Here is a 12854-nt window from a genome sequence, read left to right on the forward strand (position 1 = left end):
GGGTTTGCATGCGAGAGTGCCCTGTGAATTTTCAGCAAGAAACCAGGTTTCTGTGAACAGGGATGCGGCCGAGCGCCTGCGTTTAATGAAGTTATGTCAGAGCTGGCTGGCTGGGAAGAGTGAAGGATTTTCTCTCTGTTTTTTTTTTTCCCTTAAATTAATACTTTGTCATCTTTCCCCCCTCCTTTCTGCTGCGCAAACAAGCCGTTAGCGTGGCTCGGTGACGGTGGCCTGGCCCGGCGGGTGGCTGCGAGCAGAGACACAGAGGTACACGGGGCTCCCTGGGGATCCCCAAAGAAAAGCGTTCATGCTCCTGTTGAAGCAAGACTCCAGGCTGGGGGAAAGTCGATCAGATTTTGCCCGCCCAAAAACAAAGAGAAGAACCAACTGACCTACTGCAAGAGTGAAGTTACTCCATGGCAGCCAAGCCCAGACACCAGAGCCCCTTCCTCTGCCACTGCTGGGACAGAAAACCTGGAGAGGGATGGCTTCACCCAGCCCATACTGATCTCAGCCGTCCCGAAACTTAATTTTGAGCTGTCTCTTTTCTTGCTTTAATGCAAAGACCTCGCTTGGCTTTGAACAACCTATCCATCAGGCTGAGCTTTCAAAGCAATAAAAGAAGATGTCCAAAGTCCATCTTGTAGACAAGGGAAGAAATCTTGCAGGCAGGACTCGCCGCAAGTCAGGACAGCATTGTTATGTATATATTCTGTGAATTAATGCCTTTTAGCTAAGCTAGTAAGACTTGAATCTTTTCCAGCCCGTAGGCTCATGGTTTTACTAAGTAGCAAGTATTGACTTTTAAAAAGGCCAAGATAATTTTATGACCATCAGGAATATCTCAAGCTATACAAAGCCAGATAATGGCATGGGGGGAAGAAAGGAAAGAAATCAAATCAGTTCATATATATCAGGCCTTAATTACTGACTGACAACAGCCAGGAAGGATTTTTTTCCTTTCAGAAGCAGCATTCCAGACACTGTTAGAGTCACGGCTGGCAGGAGCCAAGAGCACATTTGCCCTTCATGGGACAGGGTTGGAGATGGAGACCTGTGCTCCTGGGGTATGACAGCAATGCACCAGGACCCTGCCAAGCCTGACCCAGCGTCCTTCACCGCCAAGGCAACCCTCCTCTTCACCACTGGGCTGATACATCAGATGCACGAGCCCAGCCACATGCTGGATGGAAAGAGGTTTCTCTGTCCAAACCATCCAAATAAGGAGGGAAAGTCACCGGCACAGAGCACCCCAGCACTCCAGAGGAAAGCAAGGTGAAAACACGACATGAAAACATGCAGGAGACAGCTTCTCTGTGGACAATTCAGGAAAAAAAAAATTAAAAGATTGCCAGTTAATAGAGTGGAGAGGCTAAAGAATCAAACAGGAGCCAAAATATATCAGATTGAGTTCCCTGGATGGGTGGGAAGGAGCACCACACCTGGCAGGGATGTAGCCGGCAGCCGGGTGTCTCCTCCCCACCCATCCCCGCAGAGGGACAGCCAAAAACCAAGTCCTTGTCACACGGAGGACAGCAAAAGTTAGAAGATTGTATTTTTCTCTCAGTTCCATGTCTATAAAGTGCCTTTCCCTGGAGAGCCATCTCCAAGCAATATCTGGCCCTTCCACCACCGCAAACAACTTATCTCATTTTTCTCCCAGTTTGCCCTTCCATGGGCTGGTGGGTTTTGAGAGGAACGGGGCAGGCGAGGGAAGGGTGAAATCTCAGCTCCTTTGAAACCATGGCACAACTCCCACGGCTCAAAAGAAGGCAGGATTTCTCACCCCCATCTGATCACCAGGGGAGGAGGTCTGGGCAGTCGCTCTCCCCCTCCGTTACCCATCGCCCCAGCAAGAGCCAGCCTCAACCACGGCCACAGTTTGCACTAGGTGGGAACGTAAACATGTCTGCGAAAGGCATCCCCCGGTGGATGGATGGAGCGGGAGGGACAGAAGGCAACCTATTCCAAATGCTCTGACACAATTCAATCTGACTAAAAGCCGCAACCACGAAGGCAGCAGCAGGCAGACGCCCATACTAACCCCAGCCCAGCAGGGCCCACTTTAACGGGCTTTTTGTTCGCTCTGTGTTTGAGTGAGTCTATTGTACTACTTGTACTACAAAGAGCATGAAAGCAGCTTCCCGGCTCTCAGGGTGCGAGCAACAGATAAGACGGCTTGGGGACCCGCTCAGTGGGGTGGGCAGGCTCCATGGGTCGCCCCCCAACACCTGGCACGTGGAAAAGCAGGATGTGAGGTGGGTTAGGAAATGCAAGAAGCAAGCACTGCACGCCCTGATAAAGAACATCACAGACTGCTTGGTGAGAGAAGGCAAGTGTCAGCTGAGAGCAGAAATAAGACAGACCCTGATGAAGACCTGGCTAAATAAAAAATTGCAGCAGTGAGCTGCATTACAGGGATTTCTAAAGCAAAGGCAGGTTCAAGAAGGAACCGGTGCTGGGATAAGCCTCATGCCCATGGATGCTGCCAAGGCTGCGTAAGCACAGCACACCATGTACCTCCTGCTGCTCCCAGAGCCCCCAAGCCTTCAGCATGCTGCAAGAGGCAGGTGGCTTCCCCACGGACGCTGTGCCAGCCAGGAGCATCGCTCCTGCAGTTATCCCCCCCAGCGATGCCCCACATACAGCACCAGCATCCCCACCTGCCTAGCCAAGTGGTCCGAAGCCATGCTGCCCACAAAACCATCGCGATTCCCCCCCGGGGGTTCGGTACTAACGAACAGTCACACGGCTCCTCGCTCCCTGCCTTTGGGCCCACCGCACCCACCCTCCTGCCTGCAGCCAAAGCACTGGGGCTGATCCCTGCCACCTCGAGCAACCTGGCACAAAAGAGCGTCCAACAATAAATACACCACCACACAGCAAACCAAAACTATTAGGAGAAAGCAAGCAAGCTCTTTGGGCAAGAAAACTTTAGCTGATCAACTGTAAGCAGAGTAAATTCAAGATGTACTTGACCTGGACAGCAAGAAAAATAGTTTCGGCCAGCTGCTCCTGCCTCCCTTTGCTGCTGGGGGGCTCCACTGGCTCCCTGCATCCCCCTGGCCAGTGCAGGCAGGACCCGGGGATGTTCCAGCAGCTCCAAGCCATCCCGACACCAGGGACACGAGGACAGCATAAGCAAAGCCAAAATTCCCTGCCGCTTGGGCGGACAAAGCCGGGGGGAAGAGGAGGCAGTGGGTAAGCGGGGAGCAGCCGGGGACGGGAGCCTCCCCCAGAGCCCCAACACGTAAGTGCATTGTAATGTTACATAAGGGTGGACTTTACAGCAAGGCTCATTTTGAGACAGATCTTGTAAGGAAAGGTTAAAGAAGCTTAAATTATCCTCTCTGAACTCGGAGGGCTCAGAAGTGACGTCCTTCCTCTTGCTGAAGGTACTGGAAACTGGAAGCACAGCCCCGTGCTGGGTGCTGCGGGGCCTTCGGGCTTCAAGGGAAAACATAATGTTTGCAGGAGATTATATTTCTTTTTATTTGTGTACTTACCACAGTGCAGGCTCCAGCTGGGACTAGCGAGAGAAGTGGCAAAAACTGAATTTTTTCAATTAAAGAGCTGGCCGAGGACAGTGTTATTCAAGCTCATTTTGTGTCTGTCTTGACCGGGAGTCTCCAGGACTCCAGGTTTTTGGAAAAACCAAAGCAGCATCCTCAGATGCTGCTCTTCCCGGTCCCATTCGAGCAGGTCCCTGTGACTCTCTGCCCAAGCAAGATGCTGTGGGGCCATGAGCCACACGTTTCCCCCCCAGTAGCAGGACATTGTGTTTTCCACCATGGATGGAGGATGCTCCAGGACAACATTTAAGTAGGTTTTGGTTCAGCTTTGCTCAACAGCCACCTCCATCCCTGGCCATCAGCAGAGCCTACACTACATGCCTGCAGGGAGAGCTGCTTTTCCTAAGGGAAGCATTCCCAGTCTGGCACGCTGCAGTACCATGTCTCGTCTCTATACCATGCCAAGAGATGGATTAGTTAATAGAGGAGGAGGAAATATTTACTGCTTCCCATAAGGGAATCTATAAAACTTGCTGCCTTGTCACATGACGTCCCACTCTCCAAGCCCAAATCAGGGGAGAAGGGGGGAGGTGGGACCACTGTCCCCGAGGGACTGCTCCAGGCAGCTCTGCAGCATCTTTAGCAAGAGCAGGAGGCAAACCCAGCCTGGGAGAGGCTGCAGGGGCCGATACGCAGCCCAATAAGCTAGTTGAGATGCTGAACCAGCTATGTAAAGAACATATAGTTATGCATCATGTTAATTATGCATATAATGGCTTTATCTTTTTGTTACCTTATTTCATTATTGAAAACCTTTACTTCCCATATACATTTTGATTCTCAAATCCAGCCACCAACAAAACTGCTTATAAATAATTTAATGCACAACGAGGCACCAATTCCTCCAAAAGCGGCAGTCCTGGAATGAGGCTACTGGCAACTCTCTCAGCATCTGACACTTTAATGTCGTACCAGAGCACCCAGAAGGTAGCGATATACGGCTCCTCCAAGCCACACGTGCTCATTTAGGAGCTGTAGCTGAGGAGCTTGGGCGAGAAGAGCATCTCTTAGCGATCATCAATATACAAGAGAGGTCTTTGGCATGCTGCAAGGCAGGAGAGCCTGCCAGTGAGTTTGCAACACCAGCTTGAGAGCTGCACAGAGAGAAAGAAACCTTCAGCTGCATGGTCCTCTCTGCCCCGGAGACCCATAGCCAGCTACACAAATTAGGCTGGGCAAGAACATCGCCCTACCAATGTCTTTTTGGCACTACAACACCGTGTTTAGGATGAAGAAGGGTCATTACAGCATGTCAAACCACATGGAGCAGTGAAGAAGGTCTCGAGCACTGGTTGCAGCTGCTGAGCACCAGCATCCCTGCAAAATAAACCCAGGAGAGCCGGAGCAAGACCCTCACCTCCCAGCTGTACTAGGAGAGAACAGCACTAGTCCACAATCACTGTTTGATTAATAAATAGATTTCTCTAATGATGTTTGTCAGCTTTTGTTATTACACGAGATATGCAGCACAACACCTTAATTTTTCACGTACCTGCCTCCCTTTTTCCTTCCAATAAAATTAAATTAAAGACAAATCCACCCACGCAATCTCTACCCCTGTGGAACTATGAAGACTTTCACCACAGGCATCCACAAACTAGGCTTTTACTTTACATTTCTTCATTGCATTTATTCCCCCAGCAAAGTTGTATTAAAAAATATATAGGTCAAACAAGCAATACCTGAAGATGGAAGCATGTCCTTGCTCCCTCTGTGCTGGTGAGCATTTGTGTCTAAGACCCAATGAGGTCACTGGGAAATAAGCAGGTGCTTAAGTTTTAGGCATGTGAATAAATTAATTGCTACTGAAGAGAGTACACATGTGCATATTTTACTGATTGATGAATCAGTGCTTTTAAGCTATCAAATTGGATCAGCCTGATGGCCCTCACAGAGTGCCCTTTTGCTTCCCCGTCACTGAGACAGGGCCACTTTAACCGGATTATTTTTGCGTTATTCGGTGGGAGGGGAGAGATGCGGGGGGCTCCCCTGATCCCTGCGTCCACCGGCCCTTCCCACGGGGCACCTGCGCTATGTCTTCGGCTCAGGAAAGTGGAGATGTAAGAGCAGCCGCTAAGGAGAGAACTCCGTTGGGTTGCAAAGGGGAAGCGAGTGCCTCCGCCTGCTGTGGGATTACGTTCTGGATTTTCCAATTCTGCGTCCGCTATGTGGAAGGCAGCATGGGCACTGCTCAAGCCTTTTGCTCTACAGTAAGATGGGACATTAAGACATACTCCAAGGTAACAGCAGTTTTGCCCGTAATGGTAACTGGCATTAAACTGATGGTGATTTTGGGTGCTGACAACAGCCTAAATTGGTGCAAGGACACTGGCAAACCATTTGCAGCTGATGGTGGCAAATGAGGTGCAGGCAACACTTCATCTGAGTGACCACCTGGGTGACGAGCTTCCTCCAAGTCCCCCGCCCCAGACGAACCCAGTGCATTTGCTAACATCAGGAAGGGGGATGCCCTGTGTCCCCCAGTGCCAAGGGCCCCGTCCAGCCTCTGCAGGCAGGCTCCTGTCAGCGGCGTGTGGTTCGAACTGCTGCAGGCAGGGATGGGCAGGCTCTGCCCCGACCTGCCGGCTCCTTCCCGCCCCCATTCCCAAAAGCCAAAGGGTCAGCCACTCACCAAGCCCATCCCAAACCACAGCTCCCATCCTTCCAGTCCCATTTATGCACGACTGTGACGTGCTGCTGCAGACTGGATTAAATCCTATTTTTGAAGCCCTCCAAGATCATCAGATGAAGGTCCCTCGGCCGTGGCACACGTCACCCTCTGCTCCTCCCCACACTTTCATCCAGCATGGGAGCGCCGGGAGCCTCCCGGGAGCAAAAAGCCTTTGCAAAGGGGCTTTATCTTCACTGGCAGGAAACCTTGAAGGCTCAGAAGGCAGCAAGGGAAATTTGTGCTGTCAAAATCAAAGCCGTGGTAATTAAACAGGAGTTTCCTCTGTCCCAGGGAGGCGGGTGAGCGGAGGCAGAGCAGTATTCCAGAGCGGGGACATGAGGTTATGTCCTACAAGAGCGGGTGTCTGTGCTTCTGCGGGAGGGACTGCATATGCAGAGAGGAAAATTCATCCCATTCCACGGTGCGTTGCACCAACCCCCTGGCTGTGGCTGGATCCGGTCGCAGGGTCCCCACCGCTCCCGTGTACGAGTGCATCCTGAGGAGCCTCACCCTGCTGTTCCAAGTTCATCCTCACCCACAACTCAAAACTTATCCTTTCTTTGTTCAAAACTAAGAAAATCTTCCAGAAAGAAGAAAAAAAAGATAAAAAGCAGCTTCTAAAGCACTTCGCAGTCCGATGTGCAAAAGTCAATTACCCAAAACAGAGACAAATCGACGGAAAAGGCTCTTGGGTGATGGGAAAGGCAGCGGCTGGCCTTTCCCAGCGCCGCACACAGCCCGGATTGATGCTGCTGTGTGCCTGGCATCTGCTCTCCATATTGCTATTTGTTCCAGTGATGGGTTGCCAAGGTGTCAAAGTCAAATAATTTGAATTTCTCGCTAAGTGAAAGATACTCAAGGTTCAAAATGACACCTTGACCCTGTTGGGTCATTTTGCAGCAATTATCACCAATTTCTACGGTGGAAGATTGTAAGAGTTCAGAGGAGGAGAAAAAAAATTGCTTGTCCTTTCCTCACCTTGCATACAAATGAAAAACAAATGTGATCTTCTTGCTCTTGACATAACCATGCTTTAAAGAGCTCCACAAACATCTATTTCCTCATTTGGGCTCACACAGAAGACATATTATCTCTTTTAAATATGCCTTCTCCTTGGCAGTGTGCAGCCTATCCCCAATCTTTAACATTTTAAGAAGCCGTCAAGTGGTTATTTGCAAAACTGACGTTAGGAGATGGATATAATCTATTTTAAACCTCAGCAAAATTGGCCAATTTCATGAGGTTTTAACATACAGCTGAATTCATCAAGTCACACAGATTATGAGATGTGAACTGCAGCCCCCCCAGCTCTCCACCCGCATGGGAGCGATTTGGAAAAAGCCCAACCACCTCACGGCACAGCCAGGAGAGAAAAAAATAGTAATACAGGGAATGGTTCCCAACACACACCGGCTTCCCGAGCAGCGATGCTCTCCCTAGCAGAGCGTCTCTGACTTGCAAGACTTCCACCTCGGCTCACCTTTTCACCATCGCCATGCTCCGCTACTTCGGCAGTGAAGCCCAGGAAAACCGGGAGCGATGCCTTCGGCTCCGTGCACCCACCCAGCGCTGCCCCTTCTGCAGTGGGGCCGGATCCAGCCCTTCCTTCTCTCTTCCCGGATGCTTTGGCTACCTCCCGCCTTTCCCTGCTGCCCTCTGCCCCCTCCTTGGGAAGCTTTACCCTTTCATGGGGAAACAAACCCAGGAAAAGGCATTTCCTCCAACGCTGAAATTCCAGACTCCTCTGTCTTACTTGATCTTGTTTGCAAGGTCTTGCTATTCAGTCGCTTGGAGACTTTTGTTTACTGCCTTGTTTTTCTTTTGTTTTAAATGGCTGAAGTTAGTGTTTTAACCAAGAACAAGGCCAAAAATATTGATTCCCAGGAAAAACTGCCTGGAGCTCAACACGGTTTCCATCTTTTGCTAAAGACATATCTGACGCGAAGCACAGTGCCCTGTGGGCACCAGGCACATGGCATCGCACGGCAAACGCTCCTCTGGTGTGGGTTGCTCGGCCCATGGGACATCAGCAGAGCAAAGTCCTGTTGTGCCGGTGTTAGCGAGGGAGTTGCTCGCTGGATCTGGATTTTTGCGTCTGTGCAAATTTCCTCAGCTGCCACCCTCCATCAGGCTCCGTGGGCAGCAGCACGCCGGTGATGGTCACCGGGAGGGCTCGGAAAGATAAGTCTCCTTCTGCTTGCCACAGTGCAGCAGCTCTGGATGCTCTACTCCAACCTGAGGTTTAGCTCGGGATGAGGGACTTGAGCCAGGCGGCCGAGCCCTGGGCTCACACCAGCAAAACGCCAGCAGTGCTGGCTCTGACCTGGGCATCTCAGCTTCTCCTGGGAGCAGCAGCAGCTCCCAGCCCTGGCTCGTCCCCCAGGCACAGCGTGACTGTGATTTCCCGGTCCCAACCTGCCCCGGCTGCTGGCTCGCTGCCTGTCCTCCTGCCCTGCCATCGGCAGTGGGTGAAAGCTTCCCAGCGTGTGCCCTGTCCCGCAGGACCCGTACCAGCCAGCCTGGCACAGGCACAGCGTGGCGAGCAGCAGCAGCTCCTCGGCGCCAGGCAGCTATTCTGTAAATTATTCAGCATGGCAGCGGCTGCCGCGAGCGGAGGAAGCACGGGCAGGAGCGGGAGAATGGCCCCCCAACAGCACGGAGAGGGCTTGAACAACGGCTGCCTCACCTACGGGAACTGCCCGATGCATCACCCAGGATGTCGCACCCATGAAACAACTCGGAAAATAGGGGGGAGTCTTCCAGCGGTGGCAGGAGGGCAGCAAGGGAATACACCAAGAGGGGTTCCCTCTCATGCCCCACCATCCCCTGGGCTCTTCTCATAGAATCGTCTGGGTTGGAAGGGACCTTTAAGACCATTGAGTCCAACCATCAATGTAACACTGCCAAAACCACCACTAAACCATGTCCCTAAGCACCATGCCTACCCGTTTTTTAAATCCCTCCAGGGGTGGTGGTTCTCCAACACAGAGGGTTGATTTTGAGGGCGCAGGCAGCAGCATCGCTCCCACGCACACCTTCTCTCAGCTGCCTGCACTCAGATTTTAAACAGGGCAAAGACGGGGTGCACAGAGCTGACTTCAGTCCTCCCTTGCCCCCGGCACCCCGGGACAGACAGCATCTCCCAGGCGCCGGCTGCTGTGCAAAGGCAGAGAAGGCAGGATGCGGCTTGAATGCAAACACACCGGGGACGAGAAGACAAATGTCTCCGGGGGAAATAACGATGACCTCCCCAGCAGTGTCAGGAAACATTTGTCAAATGGCAGAAGTCATTAGCTGTTTCGCCGCTCACCTATCGGGAACGTCACATCGCTGGTGACGGCTGGTTAATGCAGACCTGACAGGGCTTTTGCTGCCACAGCCTGGGTCGGCTCCCCACTGCGGGTGGCAACAGCCAGGTTTGCGCAGCGCAGGCTTGGCCACTGGTCCAGGCACCCCCGGCTCTGCCCTTGCCCTGCTGATGGGCACAGCAAACTGAGCTGTGCCAGGAAAACCTGCCTGGCTTCTGGCATCCCTCTTGCAGTAACCACCAGTGCTCATTTTTCTATAAAATCAGAAAATTTCAAAGCCTTTTGCTAAAGGATCCCAGCCCACGCTGTGGCCAAGCACTCCCACGAGAGGCTTTGGCTCTGCAGCTGCCTTGGAATAAGGGAAAAGGAATTAAATTAAGTGCACCCATCACCTGGCAATAAAATGTCAGCATCAAGGGTCCTTTAGGGTAAGTCAGTGAGGCTTCCTCTCCTCTCTCAGGAAAAATGGCATGAATATCTGGACCAGCCAGAAAAGGTAAAGCAAGAGATGAAGGAGGTTAATCCAGACCCAGGTGTGATGAAGGGATGCTGAGCCACAAAATCAATGAGCAAACTCGTGCATTGGGATGCCCTGCCAAGGTGAGCTTTGAATTTATCATGACTGCGTTAAGATGTGTTCAGGCTAAGGTGCATTTTCTGCACTACATCTGAAACGTGAAGGAGAGGTGGTACCCCCAACAAGGGTAGCTGTGGCGGGGGGGACTGGAGGGGAGATGGTGTCCGGCACCTCGGCAGCACATCACACCCTGGATGCATTTGCAGCACACACATCCCTCACCCACCTCAGGCGAAACTCCTCCTCCTACATAAAACAGCACTGCGCACCTGAAAACACAGTGCTGGGAGTCCGTGAAATGAGGCAGTGAAAATGAGCAAGAGGCCGACTCCATAAAAGCCGCCACCACCCCCTCAGCAAAGAGGCCACTTATCTGCGATGCTACCTGCAGCAAGGGAATAAAGAATCGCGATGAAGTGAAGATGTGATTTCTTTCAGGGGGTCCTGAGCCGCCTCCTGCAGTTGAGACATCAACACGGGCGCATCGGTTGAGTCACCAAACCAACTTTTGCAGGTTTGCCTTCCTGGAGGAGCCTCTCCTGCGAAGGCGGCTTTAGGAGGAGAGGAGAAAGGGCTGCAAAATGCAGGACTGAGCAAAGCCACACAGCGCTGCCTGCGCGGCAGGGCACTGCTGTCAGCCGCCTTGACAGAGTGCTGCTTTCACACGGCCGCCCTCCTCCCAAACAACATTTTTCTCTGGAATGAAGCTGCATGTTAAAAGTCACTATATAAAAAATATTTGGGCATTGCCTGATCATAACACACCTTCCCTTGAGTGCCAAGGTAATTCTCATCCTGGCTTTCCTGCTCTTGAATCCACAGCAGAGCAGGGCAGGTTCCTGCAAAGCCTCCCCCCGTCCCCCCAAACCCAGCCAGGGTTGCAGCACTCCCCCCGCCACCTAAAACGCTTGCACTGCTTTCAGCCGTGTCTGCTTTTCTTGTCCTGGACTCGGATGGTGTGGGGTTTTTGGGGTGCCCAGCCCTTCGCTGGTACACACTGGCGGTGATGCCCAGAGATGCCTTGGGCACCCAATGCCTGCCAGGGGCATGGGTGATGGGCATCACAAGCACAGCGCACTGAAATCAAGAGTTGATGTTACGAGTCAAATTCAAAACACAAGGAAACAGCATTAGCACAAGCTGGACAGAGGAAAAGGCTGTCGGAGATGCTAGTGCCAGGACCGAGCACCCCTAGGTGCTGTTTTGGTAGGGCAGAGGGAAGAAATAGGATCACTAGGAGACCCCTGAGCAGGTGGGAAGGGTCCTCCGGCCATCACTCCACCAGACCAGGGCATTCCCATCCTGCCCAGGGCTGTCCCCGTGGGCAGGGACGGTGCCGGGGAAGCCCTGCAAGAGCCTCTCGGCCATGGTGCCGCCGCACTGTCTCCATCCCCCTCCCCGGCGCGGGGCTGGCAAGGCACCAGGGAAATTAAGCAGGCAATTTCTAAAGCTGAGAGAAAAGCAGCCATCTGGGCCCTAACAGACAGGTCCTTTAATGAACAAAGGGAATTTTCTAAAGAAGCCGGAGAAATGCATCGGTCTGAATAAAAGAAGCGGGTAACCCCTCCGATCCATCCAGAGGCTGCCGTAAGAGAGAAGCTTTCAGGGAGCGCTGAATACCGGGGTAATGCCCCGTCCTGTCTAATTAAAGGCTGAAGCAGGAGATGGGCTGAAGCGGTGGGAAGCAGGAAGGAGCAGGGTGGGCTGGGGGTGAAGTTCAAGCTTTTCGGTGCCACAAAGAGCCGGAGCAGCGCCCCCTGCCTAGGAACCCTACCTTTGGGGATGGGATTTGCATCACTAAGTCCCCTAGGAGACTTTATGTGCCCTCACCTTAACTCTCGGCATATTCCCCTGCAGAAAGCACGATTAGTACGCGTGTGATGGACAGAAAACCCAGGTGACTTTTCCAGGTCACAGCTCCAAAGTTCAGGATACAAACCTGGCGCCCTTGCCCTCACCTTCCACATCCACCACCAGCTACAGACACCTCCTCCCCTTTCTGCTCTTCCTCATAGGAAAACCAGCATCACTCCCAATTCAATTTTCGAGCACTTTCTCACCCCATCGCTTCGTGCTCTGACACATTTCCTAATCTTGTTTTGCACGCTCGCAGGCAGCGCTCCCCCTTCGCCTGGGGCTGGCGAGCAGGTCTCGTTTGAAGCTCTTCCAGGTTATTGAACTACTATGTTAATGCAGCTTGTTTCCCATCAGTCGAGGGCAGAGTGCCGGGGACATCATCTATTTTCCATGTTTATTTATGTCAGGAGAGTCCTTAAAGGATTTGTTTGCAGCTGCTTCGGTCGCTGCTCTTGCCGGTTACCTCCCGCCCCACTGCGTGCCAGCAAGTCAGGCCCAGGGAGACTGGAGTCCACCAGCTTCCTTCAGCTGTTTTGATGCCGTGGAAACAACTAATTTCCATTACACTTCTTAAGGAGGACCAGAATCGCCCTTTTTTCTGGCTAATAGGGTCTCACGCCCCTTGAAGGTAAGGCCCCCTGGGAATCAGCAGTGATCCCTCAGTCTAACAGCCCAGCGAAGGGACGGCTCTGGGCACCACCTTTTTGGATGGCTTGAGCACGGCCCATCTGGACATTGATGATACGATCACAGCAGAAAGCAATGTTGCTCCTGCAGCGTGTGGCCCGCCCCCCCCAGGAACCAGCTCCTCCACCAGGACGATATGGACGGAGACCTGTAAGCACTTGAAAAATGGAGGTATCAGGATT

General features: G+C 52.4%; 1 protein-coding gene across 4 annotated transcripts in view; it reads right to left on the reverse strand.

Moving 5' to 3' along the window:
- MMP17 (matrix metallopeptidase 17) overlaps positions 1-12854 on the reverse strand; it is a 66902-nt gene that overhangs the window by 40804 nt on the left and 13244 nt on the right. The window contains exon 1 of one of the 4 annotated variants that reach the window (XM_074606570.1): positions 6205-7368. The exons of 2 other annotated variants lie outside the window; for them this stretch is intronic. In XM_074606570.1, the coding sequence (XP_074462671.1) occupies positions 6205-6246 (42 nt within the window). In that variant the 5' untranslated portion in view covers positions 6247-7368. Of the gene's footprint in view, positions 1-5254; positions 5301-6204; positions 7369-12854 lie in introns of those variants that run through there. One more of the 4 variants, XM_074606568.1, reaches the window with a different exon arrangement.

The sequence above is a fragment of the Larus michahellis genome, chromosome 13 (genome assembly GCF_964199755.1).
Source record: "Larus michahellis chromosome 13, bLarMic1.1, whole genome shotgun sequence".
Taxonomy (NCBI): Eukaryota; Metazoa; Chordata; class Aves; order Charadriiformes; family Laridae; genus Larus; species Larus michahellis.